The sequence below is a fragment of the Notamacropus eugenii genome, chromosome 5 (genome assembly GCF_028372415.1).
Source record: "Notamacropus eugenii isolate mMacEug1 chromosome 5, mMacEug1.pri_v2, whole genome shotgun sequence".
Lineage (NCBI taxonomy): Eukaryota > Metazoa > Chordata > Mammalia > Diprotodontia > Macropodidae > Notamacropus > Notamacropus eugenii.
Window position 1 is genome coordinate 415,786,542 of NC_092876.1, and position 25,446 is coordinate 415,811,987.

At 35.8% G+C, this 25,446-nt stretch overlaps 2 protein-coding genes across 8 annotated transcripts in view; one reads left to right on the forward strand and one right to left on the reverse strand.

Annotated features, from left to right (window-relative positions):
- Window positions 1–25,446, forward strand: part of LOC140507015 (uncharacterized) — a 101,304-nt gene that overhangs the window by 67,268 nt on the left and 8,590 nt on the right. The window lies entirely within an intron of this gene.
- PKNOX1 (PBX/knotted 1 homeobox 1) overlaps window positions 1–25,446 on the reverse strand; it is a 171,982-nt gene that overhangs the window by 53,123 nt on the left and 93,413 nt on the right. For 6 of the 7 annotated variants that reach the window (XM_072614857.1, XM_072614852.1, XM_072614855.1 and 3 more), the window contains 5 exons: window positions 19,387–19,514; window positions 11,461–11,632; window positions 5,410–5,580; window positions 2,507–2,606; window positions 906–1,003 (listed from right to left, as the gene is read on the reverse strand). In XM_072614857.1, coding sequence (XP_072470958.1) covers window positions 906–1,003; window positions 2,507–2,606; window positions 5,410–5,580; window positions 11,461–11,632; window positions 19,387–19,514 — 669 coding nt within the window. The remainder of the gene's footprint in view (window positions 1–905; window positions 1,004–2,506; window positions 2,607–5,409; window positions 5,581–11,460; window positions 11,633–19,386; window positions 19,515–25,446) is intronic. The other variant, XM_072614853.1, reaches the window with a different exon arrangement.

The window sequence follows — 25,446 nt, forward strand, 5'->3', positions numbered from 1 at the left end:
TCCTTTTAAACAACATAGCAAATGTGCCCACATTCATTTTTTTAACTACTCTTGGAATATAATTTCTACTTTACTTGCCATTTTTCTCTTACGGGTTCTTTCTCATTATCCTAAAACTAGATTCTTAACCAACCTGAGAGTTTTATATGTGGCCAAACATAAACATTCATAAACTCTGGAATTTAAAATAAGAGGTTTCTAATAAGAGTAATTACTCTCTGTGTTTACAGACATATGTCTGTAAAAATGAAACATTATGGGGAGAGACTGGAACGCCACCAGAGGAATTCTTCTGACGTGTGGACTGGCACCTTCTCTGTAACTTAATAGTCTCTGAGAGTTGTCTGCAGCACTGAGACATTAAATGATTTTCCTAGCCAATCTGTGTCTGAGACAGGATTTGAATCAAGGCCTTCTTGACTCCAAGGCTAGCTCTCCATACCTTATGCCATTTGGCCTCTTACACACACAAAAGACAAGTGTTTCTAACACAAGAAATTGAAAACTACAAACTTTAAATCTTTATCAAAACTAAGAACTATTCAATAATATCACTTCATTGTCAAGTCGCTTTCCATCATCATATTTCCTTAGTGAAGAGAAAGTAATCATCAAAAATACAGACATTTATTTACTATAGAGTCTGTTCAGTTCTCTTATTTATACTAGTAACTGCTTTAAAAGCTGATTTCAAAGTTGGAGTGTCACAGCTGCTCTTTAAAATGCCAGGCTTCATGAACTGAAATCTCATCAGCAATATTTTCCAATTAACATTCACCACAGAGATTACTTACACGAAATTCAGTCTGATTTAAGACTAACCACTACTTAAATTCTTGGACATTCCACTCACACCAGCCAAAAATCAAACCAACTTCACATCCTTCCATGAGAATTAAACTCACCTGGGAATTTTGGATCCTAATGGTTCCAGGTGACAATGCCTGTGTCACAACCTGACCTTGTGGAGTGACCACTGTAACAGGCTGATACACTGTGCCACCTTAAAAAGGAAAAAAAATTTAAGTCTGCATGTTTACAAGATTTGCTTTGCTACTGCCTAAATACCTATTTATAATGCAAAGCAGCCTTTTATACTGATCAATATTAATATATCAGTAATTGCTAAGTAATGGATCACTTAAAATTAAAATTAAATTAAAATCAAGTAATTTAACAAAACTATTTATTGAGCAGGTACTACTCAGTTACATGTAGAAGGTACTCAGGTAGAAAATTAAACTCTGCTCATGTGACTTTTCTCACAGAAAATCCACAAAACACCTGTTTTTCCCATCGGTTTTGTAACTCCTTGAAAATACAAAATATTTCAAATGTTCAGCTATCACAAACTGAGAACTGAGGAGGATGGAGGCAAGTCTTATTTCTAATCTAACTTTATAAATAAAACCCTGCACAACATGAATCTTCCCTGAGAAATCCTCCTTTCCTGTACATTGTACATTTTAGAAGATGAAGTGAGTTGCCTAAGACCACATGGCCAGTAAGAAGCAGAGCTAACTCTGAAAAAAGGGCTCTTTCCACTGTCTCCAACTGGCTGAGGAAATGAAGAAACCTATCTTGCCAACGACGAGAGGGAATCTAGGTGAATTGTTCTCCTGTATGATCTTGATTACTCTTCTCCCCAATTTTTTCTTTTTTCCAACTTCTTTTTCTACCTATTCTGTCCTTATTATCCCTAGAAATAAGCGCTGCCGCAACAAAGCAAGCTGCAAAATAGGCTTATGGCTACCAATCAACCTACTGAGTATAAAAGTACAAAAGTAGAATCACCATCATCCTGGAAGAAGGGGTTTAAGTTAGCTATAATCACTACTTCAAATACTTGAAACAGAATAGAATAAGCTAGTCTTTCTGCATCTATTTTGGCTGTGCTATTAAAATATTCACAGTATTCTTAATGTTAGAGTCATGCATTTTAATTTAACTGTATTTCCTAAGAAGTGGCAGCAATTCATTTCATATTTGAATCCCAAATGATATCAACAGAATAATACAGAGAGAAGTCTTTTTTTTCAACTAGACTTGTGATTTCATTGGTATGAGGAACTCCTAATAAGGGGATTCCTTCTGTCAATGGAGAACTGCAACTCAGTTGGGAAAGTCAAAGTCACAAAGCCAGAAAATAAGAGGGAAGATTGAACTCCAGAGTCTTACTTGACTCTGAAGTTAGCTTGCAATACTATCCCTCTATGAATTAAATGATTTGAAAATGGTGGATAGTTTCGGCGATATAACATTTTTGAGAATTACGGAAACCTTAAGGATTTTCAGATTCTGATTAGTTGAAAAAATCATTTTGCATAAAGTATATTGGATAAACAACAAGCACAAGAGGTAAGGCATTCATTTCAGTTATGCTACATCTGGAACTACAAATGAAAAGTTATTAACAAGAAAAATTCATGTTATTTCTCAGTTATGTAATATTAAAAACACCCTATCACATGAAATAAAACCAACTGACTTCTTCTCAGTGTCATACCTGCCACTGCTGCCATAGTTACATTTCCTGGTTGCAATGCTGACGCTGGCACCACTATCCCTTGGGGACTGAGCGTGCCTGTGATGGCACTTTGAATCTGCTAAAAGTTACAAGGTAAAAATGCAATTATTATTCAAGAAAAAGATTTAACGAATGGAAAAGTAGCATATCCATGTCATTAACAACGGAAAGAGGCACTTGTTAAAGCAAACACTAATAAGCTTGTTAATAAAAATGATAAAGCAAATAACAAATATCACTACACAAACACAGATTCAAAATTTACTGACCATGAAACACGGTAGCCAATACTACGTTGGCTTCAAAAAGCACTGATTTTGGCAACAACTGAAAGATAATAGTTAATCCGAAAACAGATTGAACCATTTTCATATACGTTTTAAAAAGCAATGAGGATTGTTATACATATGTATATATATTTAAAAATAAATTCCTTTTTTGATATAGCCATCATTCACAGTTTGGTAGCTGTGCCAAAAAAAAAACCCACCACTGTAGGACCCTATCCCTCCCTCCAAAGTCTAGGGATATTTCTGAAAACCAAATCTACCTTCAACATAAAAAGATTTGCTACCACTCCACTACTAACGATATTCTAAAATGAAAGGCAATCCAAAAGAATTCTAAAAATGTTCTGAGTGATTTCCCTAAATACATTAAGTGTATGGGCCTCCAAAGGCACAAACATTTAAAAAGTCAGCACTCTAAAAGATTCCTTTTTGCTTACTGTAAAAGTTATTTGCAGTGTTATCATACTTCACATCCTTGAGACACTGTCAGTACAAGAACTTTAAATACTAACCAGAAAAATCACAGGCTAACTCATCACAAGAACAAAACATAATCTTTGTCACATAAAAGGTGAAACATGGTTAGTCCTATACACCAACCAGAAGAGGTCCAAATATACCCTACTGAAAGAGACTGGATTAATACTAGCTATGGACTAAAAAGACCCAAAGAATATATATTTTTGACAGGGAAACAAAATCATAGGAGTACTCATACAATGAAAAAACCCAAAAAACAAAAAATATGTAGCACTGTAAAAAAAGGCATAATAAAAGCTGCCCTAGATGTTTGTCTGGTGAATTAAATTTTAAAAACTAAAATGAAAACTTCATTGACTAAATCTTAAACTTAATTTTAATGTAAATCTAAAAGCTTAATTTCCTTTACTATGTTTTAAATATATAGTAACCATCAGTGTGTCAAATGTCTGGCTCTGGGTCTTCATGTTAAAAAAAATTAGGGTCATATATTTCTTAATAAATTATTTCTACTCATAGTGGCTATTGACACCATTTCCCAGAGTGGAGAGATTTGTGCGGTCTAGAGTCATATAATAAAAGGAGCTTAACAATTTTTCTTCTGATAAAACTAATTTGTAAACAGTAGAAATAGCTTAAGCTATTGAGCTATTAAAAATTAGCTTAAGTATCAGTTAAATTTTTAATGACCTTTTTCTTACTAATATTATACCCTCTACGGGTCCTAACATAAAGACATTTGAGACCCAGGATCCCAAGTACTAATGTCATACTCATTGAAAGTCTTTAGATATCTACTTAGGGTACGAATTTGGACCAGAAAAAGCCCAGAAGAATCATTTCATATACTAGAAAGAATGCATTTCTAGCCTAGAGATTTAGAGACTACATAACATCAGAAAAATTTCCAAGACCCTCAGCAATTCTGAACTGCTCAAGAGACATCCTTAGAACTGAATCAAGTCAACCAGAAGTCCTCTAAAATAGCTCAAATACCTAGGGAAATCCAAAATTATCCTTCTAGCCTCAGTGTTGGCAAGGATTCTCTATTTGAAAGGCACTGTCAGGATATTTCAAAGGCAACCTGTGGCTACCCTAGAGTTTGTGGAGAGTTCACAGTCTGCATAACCAGAATGACACTGCTGAACTTATTTGTGTCTATAATGAGGAGAGTCCAGCAGCCATGGAAGAAAAATGGCAAGTAAAGTGGTATTCTCAGATAAAATCTAGTACTCTTAACTTGGAGCTTTCAGAAGATATAAAATCTTTTTTATCAGATAGCATGATAAAGCCATATCTAAGAATGCTTGAGGAATAATGGAAAGTCTAACCCTTTAAAATTCCAGCCCTTTTTTCTAACTCCTTCTGATGGAAAGGTCTATATTATTACACACACACACACACACACACACACACACACACACACACACAGACACATTTTCTTAGATGATTTAAAGTCATCATTATAACCAATTATTGCTATAAATTGGGACATGAAGCTGAATTTCTATCAGCACTGAGAGAAAGGCTAGTGCTTTTTTTTCATGTCCTAAATCCCCAATATTAGTTGAATTTCCTGTCTTTTGCCTTGAGTGTAAAATGTATAACTAGAATGACATCTAGTGCCCTATTTCTTCCAGGCTACTTTTTTTATAAAACTAATTACTGACTTATAGGCTAACGTAGCTTTTTCCTAAGTTGTTTCCTTGTCCTTAATGTCACTATAGATTCCTATGTACTTTAGAGATCTTTAGTCTATCAATACCACTATAATTCTTATCACTTCAAATCCAACTCACCTCTTTAAAGATCACCATCTGGCAGACCACTGGTACTTTAAAAGTACTTTATGCTGTCCCTTTTTTTCCTGACATAAAAACATTCATGTGCTTTGGTGTCAAGAATATTCAAACAAACTATTAATGCACTGAGACACATCTTTGTAATTAATGCTGCATATCAATGAATTAATCTACTTTATTCTTCCAAAAATAACGTGAACTTACAAAGACAGCAATATCACAAGGAAATAAACTACAAAGATTCTTTCCATATCACATCTAACTGGTACAAGTTAATAAGAAATCCCATTCGAATTAGCTTTAACTGTACCTGGGGTTGCACAGGAGAATAAGGACTTCCTGGTTCTCCACTCAACAGAGTTTCACTGTTCATTTTAGTTTTCAGACAAGCAATATAGCGACTGCAGAAATCTTTACAGAGTTCATTAACCTTCTCAAGCTCGAGTAAATGTATACGTAGAACTTGTATTGCTTTTACCATCTACAAGCAAAAAAAAAGAAAAAAATCAGAAATACAAGTCAGAGGATCATGATCTTAAAGCTGGAAGGACCTTAGAGGTCATCTAGTTCAATTGCTTCATTTTACATACAAATCAGGAAATTGAAGGTTAGAGAGGTTAAGGGACTTGCCTAAGGTAAGACTGGTAATGAATGGCAGAAGAAGGATGACTGAAACAGCACAATGTGTCACTATACTACATTCCTATCCTATGAATGAAGAGCACTCATTGCAAAGTCAGAAAACCTGGGTCTGAACGCTGGCCTTGTGGCTTACAACAAGTTTGACTGTGAGGAAGTCACAACATCCCATACTTGTTTCTTCATTTGTAGGAATAATAAAACTTCCAATACTTAACTGTACTAGCTTTATTATAAGGATCAGTCAATTAACAAATGTTATCAAGCCCTGCTGTTGGCTAGGGGAAGCTAGATGGTGCAAGTGAATAAAGCACAGGTCCTGAAGTCAGAAAGACTCATTTTCCTGAATTCAAATCTGGCCTCAGATACTTACTGGCTTGACCCTGGGCAAGTCACTTCAACCTCTTTGCCTCAGTTTGCTCATCTGTAAAATGAGCTGGAAAGAAAAATGGCAAATCACTCTAGTATCATTGCCAGGAAAATTCCAAATAGGATCACAGAGAGTTGGACAGATTAAACAACAATAAAGGAATATGTTATTAGAAAACATAATTCAGCTCATGAACTTACATCTTTTATTAGACAGAAACAATGATGGAATAGTATGATGCTATAAGAAATAATGAGTAGGATACTTTCAGAAAAACTTGGAAAGACTTACATGCAAAATGAAATGAGCAAAACCTGGAGCACATTGCATACGATAAGAACAATATTATATGATGATCAGCTGTGAATGATTTAGCTGTTCTGATCAATAAAATGACCCAAGACAATTTCCAAGGAAGTATGATGAAAAATGCTATTCACCTCCAGAGAAAGAACTGGTGGAGTGTAAATGCACTATTTTTCACTTTATTTTTTGGGGGGGCCTTTTGGTCTATGTTTTCTTTTACAACATGACTAATCTGGAAATGTTTTACATGACTGCACATGTATAACATATCAAATTGATTACTGTCTCAGGGAGGGGGAAGGATAGGAAAGGAGGAAGAGAATTTGGAACTCAAAAATTTTTAAAAATCAATGTCAAAAACTGTTTTTACATAGAATTGAGAAAAATAAAATATTATTTAAAAGAATAAAAGAAGACATCTGAGTGATGTGAAGAGGGAATGCTTGGTGAATGGCCTCAACTTTTTTAGCGAAGTATGAGGAGAGGTCTTCGATTGAAAAGGTTGGGGCTGGTTGTGCCACGGAATGCTTGAAGAGAAAGAAAAGTCAGTGGTGAGAGGAATAGTGAATTAATTAGGGAAGTGTAAAATGATTGCCTAGCTGCAGTAAAAGTCTGAGTTGATATTATACAATGTAAATTTGTAGTGTATACAGTAAGCACAGTTTCATGATTTCCCTAGCTTTCTGCAGCAACACATGAAAAGGTAAGGGGTGATGGAAGTAATCCAAAGTTGGGGTCTGGCAGGATGAGACTGGCAACAGAATATGGGAGCAAGGGACTTAAAAGTAGAGAATACAACTGAAATGATTTACCCAGGACTTGAATAGGGGGAAAAGCAGAGTGTAGCCTCAGAAAGAATGTACACCACCTAGCTGCCCCACTGTTATGGATATGTTTTGCAAAACTACACATGTATAACCTATACCAAATGGCTTGACTTCTCAATGAGAAGGGGTGGGGAGGGAAGTAGGGAGAGAATTTGGAACTCAAAATTTGAAAAATAAAAGTTGAAATTTGTTTTTACATGTAACTAGGAAAAATAAAATACTAAATTAAAAAAAGGAACATTAAATGAATGATGATATAAAGCAATTCCTTCTGACCTGTGATGAGCATTGGTAACTATGCAGAAAATGTCATCATGTATGATATACCTCTAATGTTCCTGGTGACACTCCTCCTTACGGTCACCTTTTTGCATTAAGAGCCCCACAATGACTTACAAAAATCTGGCATTATATATCACAAGCATCTGATTGGTAGACCAGGGAAGTGGGGCACACAAGTCTGGCCAGAACATCAGCTAGAGATTACCCTCCAAGCCCTAATTCCCTAAAGCACAGGAAGATTTTAGTATGGTGGTATCTTGACTAGAGGAGGATAGACACAATGTGATGTAGCATTATGGCCCTAACTAGAGTATTTTAACCAAAGCAGCATCCTTTATTCTTGTATGTTACCAAGCATGTGCTACACTCATGGCACCCTCATAAACCTCTTTGTTTTTGTTAGTGTGTGAGCTATTCTGACCCTAACTTTTTATGCTAGATTTGTCATGGTTTGTCTTTGAAGTTATATGAATTCATGTCAGCATCAGGAGACAGGCTATCAAACCTTATCCTCATCAAATCCCACCCAGTTCTGAGATAGGTCAGAATTGAATTGGGCAGAAAAAGAAAGGGATAGCCCACATTTTAATGCACTTAAGCCAACTCCAAATTCCCATGCCCCCTTCTTGGACTAAGCAGAGAGATAACCCTTGTAGCTTCAATCCCTGTCCACTATTCAAGACATGCTAAGGGGGATGAACAACAAAGAGAACCTCAGGGTTAGTGAGGGAGAAAGTTGTCTGTCAAAGATTGAATTTAGGGAGGAAAATTCAAAGACAATTGAGAAAAACTTGAAGGAGTATACTCTGTAAACACAAATGTGGGCTGAAAGAGAAGGATCAAGAATAATTAAAGAGGTCATAAAAGATCAAAGAATAGAACGTGAAGACAGAATAGAGAAAGAAAAAGAGAAGGCAGTTTTGAAAAGCGAGGTGCTCTGAGACAGGTCTCCTCAGGCCAGGGCAGTGGTTCAGGCTTGGCAATGAAACAAAATGAGACACTCATGAGGTGCAAAATAACTGGCAAAGTGAAGTTCAGTCAACCATAAAAAAGGATCAACAAGGAAGAAAAGTTGCTCCAGATAGAGGATATTTCTCTCTTTCTCCCTCCCTCCACCCTCCATTCTTTATGGCAGCAATGCTGAGTCTGAGAGACCTATCACATGGCAGTGAGAATGCCATCAACCTCAGGACTCTAACTGCCTAAAGGCTGGACATTTTAATGCCTCGGGCAAAAAGGAAATCACACAGGACCGACAAAATCGTGAGGATGGCCTTTTTTGTCCTCTTAAAGGGAAACCAGCTTGGTCTAAGTAAAACAATGATATCGTGACCACATGAGATAAATAAGAAATGATAACAGGGACAATTATAGGTAAAAGAAACTGCTAAAAAGGATTATTAGGTGAGACAAATTGGTGAAATGATGATGATGACAATAGTTAGCATTTATATAGTCTTTCAAGGTTTGCAAAGTGTTTTATATATGTTAACTCATTTGATCCTCACACAAGCTTGTGACATAAGTGTTCCTATTATATTTTACAGATGAGGAAACTAAGATATGATTTGGCCAAGGTCACATAACTAGTGTCTGAGGCAGGTCTTCTTGGTTCTAAGTCCCATGCTCTATCCACTGAGCAAACTAGCTCCCTAAAACCAGATGAAACAAATGGGAGGTTGATGCAACGTAAGGTGTGGCTGTGGAGTTAGTATTGAGAATTGAGAAAGAAGATAAGTGGTTCTGTAAATTAAAAGGCAATAACTGGTTATAAAAACTTCACTGGATGCTTACCTTTGAGGTATAAACATCCAGAAACAGTTTTTAAAAAAGGACAAGGATGAGAATATGAACCAGTATGGAAAGTAGGAAAAATTATACAACAATTTCATGTCACTGTGGAGTGACTATTATATGGGTTTCAAATGGAGGTTAATCTCCCTTCTGGAGAAGGTTAAGGAACTCAAGAATGTTTTGACACCCTCCAGTTTGTAGAAGAGAATGAAGTACTGTTAAAGGAAACAGAAGCAAGGATTAAAAGCGGGGGTGGGGGTGGGGAGGGGCGGGGATTTAATGTAGGACACAGGAGACATCACTTGTCAGGAGTTTGGTGAGTGGATGAAAAAACAGAAGGAAAAGGACAACTCTAAACTTGGAATTCAAATGCAGATTTGAAGCACTTTCTAAAAATGGGAAACTGGACGTTGAAGAAGAAGCAGCTGCTTGTCTTTCCAAGAACACTATACTGCAGGCGAGGAAGTTATCAATTAAGAAACTACTTGGTAAAAGTTGGAAAAGGAAAAGAAGAGTAATAGTAACTGGTAGTTCCCTGCTCAGCAGTACCAAGGCTGCTCTTTGCTGACCTGATAAAAAAAGAAAGAGGTTTACATCAACCTGGGGTATATAACCAAGACATAACAGAGAATACTGCAAGATTTATCAAAATGTGTGACAACTACCTATGCTTCTGATGTTACCTGGACATAAATGACACTGCCAGAAGAAACCTAAAAAGTATAGCTAGAGACAACCAAGCTGTAAAACACAGGGGAACAGGTTGTACTTGCCTCACTGCTGCCCACTGAAGGCAAAGGAGAAGTAAAGCTGATTTGGGAACTGAATACCTGCAGTGTCTAAGAAAGTAACGAAGACTCCTAGAGCACAGTTTGAAATGTAGGGATGACAGATTCCTGGCCAGAGATGGACTATGCCTAACAATGCTTATAATAATGTATTTTCCTGAAACCTTGCAAATCTAGTCCAAAGCCTTTTAAACTAAAATGTAAGTGAAAACGAAAAGACTGCCTCTGTATATTCCTCAGAGGTAGACACCACAGCTATAATCAACAGATAGTAAAATATTCAGAAGATGAAATCCAATAATTACGAAAATCTCTGGCCTCAAAATGCCTCTACGCAAACCCCTAGAGGTTAGACAACAAGCAAGAGGAACCCAGAGATTAGGACACAAAGAAACACATTTGACCTCACTGAGACTTTGGTAGGATGAAACCTACTACCGGGGAGTCCTGCAGATCTCATGCAGAACAAACAGGGAAACCATGAGAAAGTGAGGCAGCAATATGCACCGTGTGTTAGAAGGTGTATTTTTTGTGAGAAAATTCAAGGACTAGAGTGGGGATCTGACATGCTTTCAAATACATGAAGGGCTGCCATGTGGAAGAAGGATTAAACTTTGTCTATTTGATTCCCAAAGAAAACGCAATGGGTAGAAATTTTGCAAAGAAGTCAATTAAGGCTAAATAGTCATGGTCCTCTGAGAATGGAAGGACTAAGAACAAGCTCTGTGAGTAGAAAAAAAAGGCAGATATTAACAAGAGAGTGAGAGAAACAGAAGTAAAGGCACTAGCTGTAGAGGGTTTTCTCAAGGAGTTTAACCATGAAAGGGATATTAACTAACAGTATGGATGGATCAAGTAAGGGTGTTTTGGGGGAATGAGGAAGAGATTTATTTGTTGCTAGGTGGCAAAGAAGTAGTCTGTAGATAGGGAGAATTTGAAGATTATGGGTGACTGGGATGTCAGAAGGAACAATCTAGTGAAGAAGATGGGACAGAATGGGATCAATTCTGCAGGAAGAGGGATGTGACTTAGCAAGGAGAAGGGTCACCTCTTCGTGGGAGACGGGTGAAGGACAGACAGTAGTAGAGGACATCTGGGTAATGTGACAAGAGGGGGAGGGGAGAAGAGTGGGCAGGCTCTTGGAAAATGGCCTCATTTTTTCAGTGAAATACAAGGCAAAATTCTTAGCTGAGAGCTCAGTGGTGACATGGGAAGCTTGAGGAGGGATGAATAGGTATGTTTCATAAAGATTATGGACATATCATTAATAAGGTGGATTTAAAAAGTTAATCACTATATATGCTGTTTAAATTGCTTTATAAAAACATTGATTCACTACATTAATTTTTACTTACCAAATTATCAGTTTCTGGATCTTCACAAAAAAAGGGCTTTCCTTCCTTTTCTTGCTTCCTAACAAAATTTTCAATATCTACATCAAAACTGGCAGAAGTTGTGCCCTCTGAGCCTTGCGTAGATTGTTCACATTTTTCAAACAACAATGCTAATAATGGAAAGAGTGGATGTCTGAAGGAAAAAAAAGGAATAAATTTGCCACATTTCATTTTAAACTTTAACAATTTTTGGAAATAGTCTCAGAAAGCAATCAGTCTTAAAAAGTTAAAAAGGTTTATAGAATTATGATACATAAGTTACAAGTGCTTGTAAAAGCCATATTATACAAACATCGTGTTTTTTTATTTTTTAAAAATTTTCTTATTAGAAACCAAATATGTAACAAAAAGAGAACATTTCAATAGGCAGAGAACAGAAAAGAGGACTGTATATGAAACTGAGATTACATTGTTTTTTTTTTAAAGCATATGTTAAATTTAACAAAATAATAAGAAAACTACTCATCTGTGTGCCTCTCACTACCCAACAACTGTCCAATGCCCCTCCCAAACAGAAGCCCTTCCTGGAGACAAGTATAGCTAAGCAAAAGAAATCTACATATCAGCTATGCCTGAAAATATATTCCTTAAGCTATACTTCTAGTTAAGCATGAACTGCTGTACCAAGAACTAGAAATCATGCTTCATCATCAGTCTTGTCACAATTGCATCAGAGTTAAGTCTTTCTTTTTCAAAAAATGTTTATTGATATCTTTTGTCTTTGCATCAATTATATTTCCCACTACCTTTTCCTTCCCCATTACCATAATTTTAAAAAAAATTAAAAAAGAAAAAAGTTCAGCTAAACTGACTTAAGAAAATGTCTGACAGTACTGTTCCACTATTATGGTCCCACAGAGCTGCAAAGAAGCAGGATTAGGTGTCTTCTCATGTTAGTCATTATGATTTGACAGTATTCAGTTTTCATTTGTTTCATTGTTGTATTTCATTTTTGTTGTGTCATTGTGTATATTGTTTCCCTGGTTATTCTAACTGCTCTTACATCAGATCATACAAGTCTTTGTATGTTTTTCCATATTTGTTGTACTGTTTCTCACTTTACAGTAATACATTATAATCATATGCCACAACTTTTTAGCCATTGTCCAGTCAATGAGCATTGTTTCTAGGTGCTATAAATACTTTGATCTATATAGGGCATTTTTTTTTTGTCACTGACTTCCTAAAGGCATATCTCTGAGGAAATTTCTTTAATCCTAAATTGCTTTCCAGACTAGCTAGACAAATGAATTTGATATTGTTCAGTTGTGTCTCACTCTGTGGCCCCATTTAGTGTTTTCTTGACAAAGATACTGGTTTGCCCTTTCCTTCTCCAGCTCATTTTACAGATGAAGAAACTGGGGCAAACAGAGTTAAATGACTTGCCCAGAGTCACACATCTTGTAAAAGTTTGGGGACAGATTTGAACTCAAGATGAGTCTTCCTGACTCCAGGTCCAGTGCTCTATCCACTGTATCACTTAGTTGCCTGACATTCGTAGTTTCCCCCAACAGTGCATTAGTGTATCTTTTCACGATTCCTACCACATGGACTATTGCCATCTTTTCTCATCTTTGCCAGTCTGCAATGCATGAAGTGAAACATGAGTCGTTCTGATTTATATTTCTCTCAGTATCAGTAATTTGGAGCATTCTTTTATGGTTGTTAATAGTATGGAATTCTTTTAAAAACTGTTTAGTTCATATCCTTTGAGCACTTATCTTTTAGGAAATGGCTTTTGCTCTTATCTAGACAACTAGATATGTGTGTATATATTTATAAATATACATATATATATTTCTTGGATATCAGACCCTTGTTAGTGATATTTGATAATAAAGATTTTTCCCAATCAACTTCTTTCCTTCTCATTCTGATTACATTGGCTGTGTTTATGGAAAAGTCTTTCAATATCATGTAATCAAAATCTATTTTTAAAAATAAAAATAATAGTAATTTTTGGTACATATGACTTCATTTGTATTGATATTCTTCATCAATTTAAAGAATAATGAATGACTTTTTTTTTTTACTGAAGATAGTTTTTACTTTTTGGCAGCATGAGAAGACTGATCAAGTGCTAGACAGTGCACCTTAAAGGCAGTATCAATGGGAAGTCTAAAATTCAGCTTAATATTAGGTCAAATTAATATTATCCAATACATATCAAGTTCTATCATGAAGAAACTGTATATGTCTTACCTTTTCTGCAAATACTGCATTTGTCAGGAGACATGTCTAAAATATGAATTTTTAGTGAGCTGTGAAAACCTTGAGATAAGTCTTAAGAAATGTTAAGTTAAAAAAGAATGTCCATTGTTAAAATTTAAATGACACATATAGCCCAGGTGCATGGGCAAATGCAAAATTGAATTATGTATTTTATTTTGGCTCTTTCAATATAGTACAACTTAACTGAGAACGAATAGGAATTTATCCCACATTAGGATCCTTATACAGGAAATTCTTTGCATAGGTGACTCATTTAGTTAACACATATACTAGTATGGGAAACTATGAAGCAATATGAGCAAATATTTATTGGAAAAAAGAAAACCCAGCAGTTAAACAGTATTGAGGGAAGTGAAGGAATTTTTTAGGAAAAAAGATTTTTTTCAACATTTCAAATTTCTTATCTCCTTCTTCAACATCTTTCAGATTGAGAACTTCAAAGAACATTTTCTTTTTGTCCTCTGTATCAGTTTAGGTCAACCAGACCTGATTTCAACTGTTCACCTAAGTCTTTGATCTTCTCAAGGCTTAAGTTTTTCTTTTATTTTCCACCCCAGACACATGAATCCAAATCTCACAGAGGCCCACTAAATCTTCAAGTTATAATCTTGTGAGGTTTGACAAAATAAGGATTAGGCTTTATTGCTTTTTCACTTAAGATAACAGTAGAATTTACATATGTGCTTCAATTATGTGCAATATCCCTTTGGCGTCTGCTAGAGCTGTGTGTGTGTTTGGGTGTGGGCATGTGCTCTTCTTTCTCCGATATTTATACTTTTTTTGTTAAAATGTGTCTACAGATTTGAGTCTGGTCATCTGTTCTGAAAGCACTGATAAGATATTGACTTTTTTTTTTTTTAGCAAATCAATCTTTAAAAACATTGAAAAACAATAAGTGGGTTTGTAGAAGTATTTTTTTCACTCACTGTACCATCCCAATGCCTTGCTCTTGTAGTACATCTATTAGAGGCAGCTGAGTTCAAATCCTGCCTCAGACACACCTGCTGGTGACCTGGACAAGTCAATTAACCACTACCTGCCTCAGTTTTCTTGCCTCAAAATTGGGCATAACAAGCACCTACCTTGCTGGGTTATTGTGAAGATATACTGAGATTCATTTGTAAAATGCTTTGCAAACCTTAAAGTGCTTGTATATGGTATTATATACAACATCCTGCCCCTCCCCCCCACTGCCTGGAAAACCAGGTTTATTACGTTTTTTACCCCTCCTCCAGGGTCCCCTGATAAACTTTAAGGAGTTTGGGGATGTCCAGGCTCCCTGCAAATGTCTTTAGCCTCCACCAATGGTGCTCCCCCAAGTATAAGCCCTTTCACCCCAGTTCCATTTAACTAACAGATTAGATTTTACAAAAAAATATTTACTTTAAAGACATAATCACAACCAAACAAACATACTCCCTGAGCATGAAGGAGGACTAATGTTCCTCCCCCTACACTACCCACTCTCTGGGGAAGGAGGAGGGGATTAGGTTCACAGTTCAGCTCAGCTCCTACTTGGACTGGCACACACAGACCCAGTTCCAAGTCCAAAGCCCTCCTTGGGCTCAAGTCCAGGCACTCTGGCTTCTCTACACTTTGTGAGCATCTTTTCTCACCAGTTCATTTAATTCCTTCTCACTCCACCATCCCCTAAGGGTGAATGTGATCTTTACCCTCTGGATTCAAAAGGAGAGCACAGAAAAGAAATCAACTAGTCCAGACTGACAAATTTTTAAAAAAACAAGTTTTATTGATAGTTTCTATTTTTAAATCACTGGAGTCATCCTAAGTGTCTGTTCTCCGGACCTTCCCAGAGAGCCATCCCATGTGACAAACAGTATTTTTTAGAGAAGAAAAAATTATATACTGCAAATGTCTGAAAACAAATTCAGTGTGTAACACCGGTGGAACTCCCACTTTCACAAACAGGTTGGCTGGGGGATGTCTCTTCACATTTCTTCATTAGAGGTCAACTTGATCTTTGTAACTTTGTTACATTTGCTTTTGCTTTTTTGGTGTGTCATTATTCTTTCCATTTACATTGTTACAGTTTTTGTGTATATTATTTTCCTTGGCTCTGCTTACTTCATTCTGCGTCACTGTGTATAGACCTTTCTATCTTCTATATCACTTTTTATAGCACAGTAATATTCCTTTACATTCTTGTACCACAATTTGTATTTGCTCATTCCCCAACTGATAGGCAACTATTTTATTTCCAATTCTTAGCTATCACAAAAAAGTGTTACTATAGATATTTTGGGGACTTTCTTCTTATGGATGGCTTCCATGGGATCCATGGAATCTCTGACTCAAAGGTTCGAGATTATTTTAATTACTAATATTTACTTAATATCAAATTGCTTCCCAAAATGTTGTACCAGCTCCCTAAACAATTATTAACTGGTCGTTTCTTCTACAAGCCCTCCAATATTAACTGGTGACGTTTTTGTCAATTTGTAAGATGTGAGGTAAAATCTCAAGAATGTTTTGATTTGTACTTCTTGTATTATTAGAGATTTGGAGCAGTCTTTCATGTAGTTTTGAATACTTTACAGTTCTCTTGATAAGTGTTCATATTCTTTGATCATTTTTCTATTGGTACGGCTATTAGTCGTATAGATATATACATTTATGTGCACACATATGAGTATATATATATTTATGTATATACTTTTTATATACCTTAGATACCAAACTCTTATCAGAGAAATTTGATACAAAGATTTTTTTCCCATTTGACCATATCCCTTATTTCAGAAATATTACTTTTGTCTGTGTAGAAGCTGTTCAGTCTCAGGTACTAAAAGTTATTTATTTTATCTTTTATAATTGCTTCTGTCTCTTGTGTAGTTAAGAATACATCTCTTACACGTAACTGTAAAAAACATATGAGGTTTCTCTTCTAATTTTTTTACAGTAAGATCTTTAATATTAAGATCACATCCCCACTTAGAATATATAGTGGAATACTTCATGCCAGTCAGTCTGACCAGTTTGAAAGATGTAAACTTTTTCAGTCATGGATAGGGGATGTAGACTGCCTGCCCATAGGACATCTGGGAATGTCCAGAACAAGCCTCTCTTGTCTTTATCATTATTTTTGTTATTTCATAAAGGTCTTCCCTGGTTTTTCTGAATCCATCTCTTTCTTCTTTAGGAAAGGTAGAGGAAATGGACCTGTGATTTCATTGGTTTACAGAACTTCCAAGTAAGAAATTGCTTCTATGCAGTTTCTGACCAATGTAGATCAGCTCCTTCTCTGTAACTTGTCTTAGAAAGTTGCCTGGACCAGAGAGGCTATGAGACAGAAGCCTACATCTTCCTGGATTTGAGACTGGCACACTCTGCTTTACATTATATTCACAAAAAATAATTTGTTCAGCCTTAATTAACCCCAGTTAATAGGTTCCCACTTTGAGTTTTTTATTACAATAAAATGTCAAGATATTAAACATTTTTTTCTACATAGGTGTACCTTTCCTTAGACTTAGAACTTTGTCCAATGCTAGTACTGTTGAGTAAAAAGATATGCCCAGTATAGTCATATTTTGAGTACAGATTTGAATTTCTTTCCTGAACAGTTTGGACAATGAGCACCTCCAGCAATATGTTGTTCATTAGTGTGATTGCCCTCCCATAATCCCTTCAATAAATGACATTTTAATTTTTCTCATCTTTGCCAATTCATGATGTGATGAGGAACCTCAGAATTGTTATAATTTGTAGTTCTATGGTTATTATTGATTTGGTGCTCCACTCTACTTTTTAGGCTGCCTACTGCTTGTTTACGGCTTCTCAATTTCTATACTAAGTTGTTCTTCCAAATTTTCTTTTTGTATGTGTTCTAATTTCATTTTTTTAATATCTTGCTTCATTCTTTAATCTACTCTTGAAGTCCTTCAGGCCGAGTCATTCTCTTCTTAGCCTCTACCTGTATTTATTGCAGAGTTATTCTTTTTCAGGCTCTTGGCCTTTTTTAACCCATAGTATTGTATTCAGAGTTTTCCTTTGCTTGCTCAAATTTCCATCCTTGGCTGCTGAATGAAGACTTTGTGCCATAGTCTCTGTCCTGTTTCACTGTAGTTCGGATACCATTATTCCTACCCTGCCATAGTAGTGAATGGGATCCTCTTCCTGCTTTCTTCTATAGCCGGAGTTTTGGACAAGGAGCTGGGCCAGGAGAGTAAAGCAGGTCTTGCCTTCTGCCTCTTTCTTCTTGAGCTCAATGCTGGCACTGGCCTTGGCTCCATCTCCTTTTCCACATGTTACTGTTGGAAACTGGTTTGTTCCTGGATTGACCCTGACAGGCCTCAAAAGTCAGAGATCTTACTGGCCTCCTGCAGTGCCCAAGGCACAGTGGGCACATCAGCCATCAGTCTCCTTGCATAATCTATAGTGAGTTGACTATATCTTTGGCTATGGCTCCAAAAGTCCTTGACTCAGATTCCTCTGGCTTCAGACAAGATTTGTGAAAGACGTGTAGCCCCATGAGGAATGTGGCCTCATACTTCTGACCATCTTCTTGTGCAGTCTTGGAATATATGAAGTAACTTACTGGTGTTTTCATTTAGTTTTACTGAATCTTTGTTTCACCTGGAACTCTTTTTTTTTTTTAAATTTTTCTGAGACTGTTTCTCAGGGGAGCTAGATGGAATCTATCATATTACTATCTTTGCTGGAAGATGGATAGAGTATTGATCTTGGAGTCAGGAAGAATTATCTTCCTGAGTTCAAATCTGGCCTGAGACACAATGTGACCCTGAACCCTGTTTGCCTCAGTTCCTCATCTATAAAATGAGATGGAGAAGCAAATGGCAAACCTCTATAGCATCTCTGCCAAGAAAACCTCCAATGGGGTCATGAAGAGTCAGATATGAAAAAGTGAACAACAAAAACAATTAGTTATTAAAAGTTAATTATTTTTCTAGCTTTATTTTATTAATTATAATTTTGTGAAAGTGAAGAAAAAGTTTATATTGCAGTAAATTAATGAATTTACTTTTTACCCAGAAGACCTACAAAAAAAGCCAGTTCTTGAAAACATGATGATAAATGAATCAAGTAATGAGTTGGCATGGTTAAATGAAATGGCCAGTCTTTCAAAAGACCTGGGGGAAAACTATCCAGAACTCAATAGAACTGTAGAACTATGTAATGAAATTGAAAGACTATATCAAGGATAGCAGTTCTTTTTTCAGATATAAACAGATCTAAGCCCCCAATAATTTCCCCCCCAAAAAATTACTTTATAAATTAAAAGCAGTATAAGCTTAATAGCTTATTTAAAACTTATCTCATTTCTAAAATGTGGTATCTTATGAAATGAAGCACTAGAATTTAAAAAGTCAACATTATAAATTGGTTTATAGTAATGACAATTTAACTAACCTCAACCTAAAGATAATATCATATTTATATCAATTTGAAATTTATCACAATTAATGTATTTCAAAACTAACAGATATAAGAAATACTAAATCTGGAAATTTTCACCTAAATGGTCACTTTTTCTTTCATAATAATTTACATAATTTCTTCATTCTGATGTTTTCTTCTCCATGTATTCCCCCTGCCCCTGTCCCAATATATTTAAAATAAAAAACAATTTAAACAAAAAACCCGAATACATTGTATTTTAGTTGAAGCAGCTACCTATAAATGGCCTGCTTATCTGCATCCATTGGTGTCTGGGATTCCACAGGAGCAGGGCTCACTCCTTCTGCATCAGGGTCAGAACAGTTTGGCTCTCGCTCAGTTTTAAACTCTGTTACTACTTGCATCTGTAAAAGGAGAAGGATATCCCATATCACCTCAGACAAACTAGTGAAGTGTTTACTTTTTGAATAACTATCACTGAAAATAGATAAGCTGTTAATACTTTAATATCACATAGCAATTATACCAAAAAACTCAACACAAACTCCTTTTAATGCGCCAGTTTTTGACAGAAAAAATAACAATCACACAATTACAGTATTCTGTTTAAGAACTAGGATTGCCACCGTATGGGAAATACAGATGTATGTTCCTTATTTTCTTATTTGCTCAAATACAACATAATTCAACATTTGAAAGAGATTTGTATCACATCACACACACAAAAAAACACCCAACACTATTCTTCTCACTATATCCTGCTACCACATACTTAAATGGATTAATGATTTCATTGTTTTTTTGAAGTTTCCTTCAGTGGTACAGATCACAAGCTGTTCATGCCTGATTCTCCTATGGGGAAACTTGTCTATGTTCTTCCATCCTTTCTTTCAAGGAGTTGACCAAATGAATTCCTTCATTTTTTCCCCAACATCACAAGGATACCTCTAGAGAACATAGACTATACATCTATTAGGAGTACCAAAAAACTTCTTTTTTCATTGTTACAGCCTGTTCTTATCTATCATGCACCTCTCCATTACATCTATGTAGTACTCATTTCTAATTTTCTGGAGACTAGTGTCTGGTGGCTCATAATGTTATAATAACAGAGAACAAATGAATAAGTCAAAGCTGTTTATTCTATTTAGCAAAGTTAAAAATGCAATATACTATAAATTACTAAAAGATTAAAATTTCCACCTATCATATATTCTTAATTTTTAAATTAAAATTAAATTTTATTATAGAAAAAAACAATTTTCCCAAAATAAAATTACAGCTATGTTTTTAACACTAGCATTTGTTAGTTATTGTCTTTATCATAGAGAACTTTAAAGTATAAAATTTAATAGATAGAAATTGCAAAAAAAGGTATATTTAAGCTGGATGTAAAGAAAACTTCCTAACAGAATCATACAAAAGTGATATGAGTTGCTTTAGTATATAACAGGTACTCCCCTCAGCACAGGTTTTCAGGTGCAGAAGAAGCATACTCAGTGAAAAGAGCATTGGATTTAGTCAGAAACCCTGAGTTAAGATGACTTGATCATACACAGATTTAGAATGAGGAGGGCATCCAGGCTAACCTCCTGAGAGCCAATATGAGGACACTAAGGTCCTGACAGGTTAAATGATTTGCCCATGATTACACAGGGAAGAAGTAAAAGAATCAGGATTTTAACTGAAGCCTTGGACTCCAGTGCCAGTGCCACAGCCTTAAGCCAACCTTAGTAAGTATCTATGTGACCTGGGGCAAATCACATAACCTCTTCAAATCTCAATTTTCTCACCTATCAAATGGACAAGATGGCATCTAAGATCCTCCCAGCTCTAAATCTGTGATCATGGGACCTCCACGTCAGCTTAGTTTGACTGGTTTGAAGAGTATGTGAAAGGGATTAATAGGCAGGAGCTTAAAATGGTAAGGTAGAAAAAAATCTGAAGGGCTTCAAACACCAAGCAAGAGTTTTTTTTTTTTTAATCCTAGAGACAAAAACCAACAAAATTTCCTGAATAGTGGATTGATGTATTCAGAATTGTACTTTTCAAAGATTATTTCAGACAATGAGAAGGGAGAGACTGGAAGCATATAGATGAATGAAGAGACTTTTAGAATAATCTAGGTAAGAGGTATTAAACTGTGAATGAGGAAAATGCCATCCACATTCAGAGAAAGAAATATGGAGTCTGATCACACCTATCAGATTGGCTAACATGACATAAAAAGATGATAAATGTTAGAGAAGATGTGGGAGAGTTGGAACACTAATTCGTTGTTGGTGGAGCTGTGAACTTATCCAACCATTCTGGGGAGCCATTTGGAACTATGCCCAAAGGGCTACAAAAATGTGCATACACTTTGACCTAGCTATATTGCCTCTGAGACTGTATCCCAAAGAGATCATAAAAATGGGAAAGGGTCCCACATGTACAAAAATATTTATAGCAGCTCTCTTTGTGGTGGCAAAAAACTGAAAGAAGGAGGATGCCCATCAACTGGGGAATGGCTGAATAAATTGTGGTACATGAATGTAATGGAATACTATTGTGCTATGAGAAATGATGAACAGGAAGACTTCAGAGAGGCCTGGAAGGACTTCTATGAAGTGATGCTGAGTAAAAGGAGCAGAACCAGGAGAACTTTGTACACAACAACCACCACAGTATGCGTGGCTTCTGGTAGACTTAGTACTTCATTGCAAAGCAAGGACATAAAAAATTCCCGATGGACTCGAGGCAAAATACCTTCCATATCCAGAAAAAGAACTATGAAACTGGATTGCAGAATGAAGCAGACAATTTTCTTTTGTATTATGTTTTGCTTTATGGTTTCTCCCATTCACTTTAATTCTTCTATGCAACATGACTAAGGTGAAAATGTATTTAACAGGAATGTATGTGTAGAACCTATGTAAGATTGTAAGCTGTCTCAGAGAGAGAGTGAGGACGGAGTGGGGAAGGAGGGGGAAAATATCTAAAATATATGGAGATGATTGTAGAACACTAAAAACAAATAAAATAATTTAATAATAAAAAAGAAAAAAAGAAATATGGAGTCTGAAGGCAAATCGAAGCATACTATTTGCTCTTTTTTTTGTTTTGCTTTGTTTCTTCTTTCTCATGGTTCCTCCATTTATTCTAATTCTTCCAAACAACATGACTAATGTGAAAATATATTTAATAAGAATCTATATGTATTGGATTACACATCCTCTTGGGGAACGGGGAGGGGAGGGAGGAGGAGAAAATTTACAACTTATGGAAGTGAATGTTGAAAACTAAAGATATATTAATTCACACACAATAAGGTCCTAAAAAAAAAAAAGAAAATATGAGCTAGGATGGTGGTTATGTGATTGAAAAGGCAACAGATATTGTGCCATAAGAAATGATGAACAAGAAGACTTCAGAGAGGCCTGGAAGGACTTATATGAGCTGATGCTGAGTGAAAGGAGCAGAACCAGGAGAACTTTGTGCACAGCAACGACCACAGTATGCGAGAGTTTTTTCTGGTAGACCTGGAATTTCGTAATAACGCAAGAACTTCTTAAAAAAAAAAAAATCCCAATGGTGGTTCTCTAAGGCAAAATAACTTCCACACTCAGAGAAAGAAATATGGAAGTCATTTGCAGAATGTAGCAGATCATGTTTGTGTATGTGTATGTGTTGGTGTATCATGTTTTGATTTGTTATATGATTTCTTCCAATTATTTTAGTCCGACTACATAGCATGACTATAGTGAAAATGTACTCAATAGGAAAGTATATGTAGAACCTATACAGAATTGTATGCAGTCGTGGGGAGGGAGGGGGGTAGTGGGGGGTAGGTGTGGGGGGGATAAAATCTCAATTGTATGGCAGTGATTGTTAAACATTAAAAAATAATAAAAAAAATTAATCTTTAAATAAATAAATAAAATAAAAAAAAAAAGAAAAGGCAACAGATGTGAGAAATAGCAGAGAAATATAATTGGCAAGGCTTGGCAACTTATTGAAATGGAGGGGGGAAAGCAGGAGAGAGGGAAGATTCCAAGATCATGACTGGGTGACTGGAAGGATGGTGGTACTTCTCTACTTGTCACAGAGAATTTTGTCAATCTATATTGACAAATAATGAGATGTAAGGAAGTAGAAGCAACCAGTGTAAATGACTTTTCTAAAAACTTTGCCGGGAAAATGGAAGGTATCTATATCTATATCTCTCTATATCTTCCATAAACATATACATATACTTATAGATATATATACATCATCATGATGAGTATATATGTAGACATATATACATACATACATCATGTATAAATATATTTCCCAAGAGTTTATCTATAAAAACGTATATATGTATATGTGTGTGTGTGTGTATATATGTATATATATCCTCTATGTGTGTGTGCATCTATCTTCTCTATGTTAGCTTATCTTTTCTAGAAATTTTCTAAAATAGACAAATTTGAGTAACTGGAAGGGGATAAATGATGATGTAGAACTAAAATTCTAATAAGAGAGGAAGAAACAAGTGTCAGAGCCTTAATGTCTTCAAAGAATACTGAGAGATAAAAGCATACACTAGGAAGAAGAAGAGGGTTGAATATACTGTTTCTCATGACTGGGGCACATGAGAAGGGTGTAGACACAGAAAAAAAGATCAGAAAGTAGGCATCAAATAAACTTCACTCGAACAAAGAAAGATTGAGCATATGCATAGTTTGGTGTGGAAAAATACATAGATTTCAACAGAGAAATGAGTATGAGGGATAAATAGAATAATATAGGGGTAAGCAGAATCATACAGGGGAGAAACAAACTTCCTGATTCTGAAGGAGGGAATAGAAAGGAGGAGAAATAAAAAAAAGTAAAGAACCAGAATCAAAGGAGATGCTTTAATATTGCCTCTTAGATCATTGTGACATATGAATATAATGGAATATTACTGCAGTGTAAAGAAATGATGAAAGATGATTTCAGAGAATCCTAGCTAGCATAAGCTGATATACAGTGAAGAGAGTAGAACCAGGAGAACAACTTCTACAAGGACTACAGCACTGTAAAGAAAGACAACTTGGAAAGACTTAAGAACTGACTGATCTAACAACCAACCACAATGTGCCCACCTCGTGACAATAACATGATGGTCACAAAGTATAGAGGCAAACGAAGATTTCTGGACATGGCTACTGAGTGAATTAGTTTTGCTCCAACATACTTCTCATGTTGTTCCCTTTATTTAATGGAAGGAAGGATAATTATGACTACAAAAAAGGACCACTGAAACATTTTTCAACATAAACAGGAGAGAACAGAAGCAAATGTATAAGGAAGCAAAAATAAGGACAGTTTTGAAAGCAATGTGTAAAATATTTTATGTGTATATGTTTTAAGCAAGTGGAATGAAACAGATTTACAATTTCAAAAAGAATCCCTTTTATTCTGTTATGTGCATGGAAATACTCTTTTTTGGTGCCTAGGCTGAGAATTTTTTTTTTAAGCAAAAAAAAATTTATTGGTTAACTTTAGTGAGGGCAGCTTCAATTGGGCACATGGAAGAGAGTATACACAGTACTGGAGTGGGTAGCCAGTGATTCTATCTATATTTATAGATGATTAATACAAATATAGAGTCAACAGCCACTGCTTAATAGACAGGTTATCAAAAGATCTGAACATGGTTTTTAAAAGAATTGCAAACTATCAACAACCATGTGAAGCACTGATCAAAACCACTAAGTAACAAAAATACAAAACTTGATAACAAGTTCTTGGTTTTCATCTTTGTGTCATCACATTCCCAGTCTTCAAGGGGAAATTGTTTTATTTTATAGAAAGCTTCACAGACATGGAAAGGAATGTGTAATTGACTATGCAGATCATGAGAAAATAAAATGGAAAACAGAAAGGAAACATCTTAATTTCTACTTGACAACATCATCTGGATCCAGTTGACTTTTATCCCTGTGTACACAAAGGGTTGACCACAAGTTAGAATTCTATGGATCTGACTAAGACCAGAGTCTGAGCCACAGCAACTGTGTAGAAATGCCTCTTTTACGTGGTCTGCCTTGTGGTCTTCCTGTTCTTTGTTAACATTGTTGTGGCCCTCATAATTATCACCTTCCAGGAGCAAGAGGACAAGATGATGGAGAAGTACTACCTGGAGAAGAGGGCATGTATTGAAACCTTGCTATCAGTGCGACACTGCTCACATGCTATATGCCCCCAAACTTTACAGTACAGTGCCTAGTACTTCATAGTCTTCCTGGTCTTTGAGTACATTATCATGACCCTGTTTACCTTGAATATTGTGGTGCCGATGATAAAGTGATAGCGTGTCTCAAC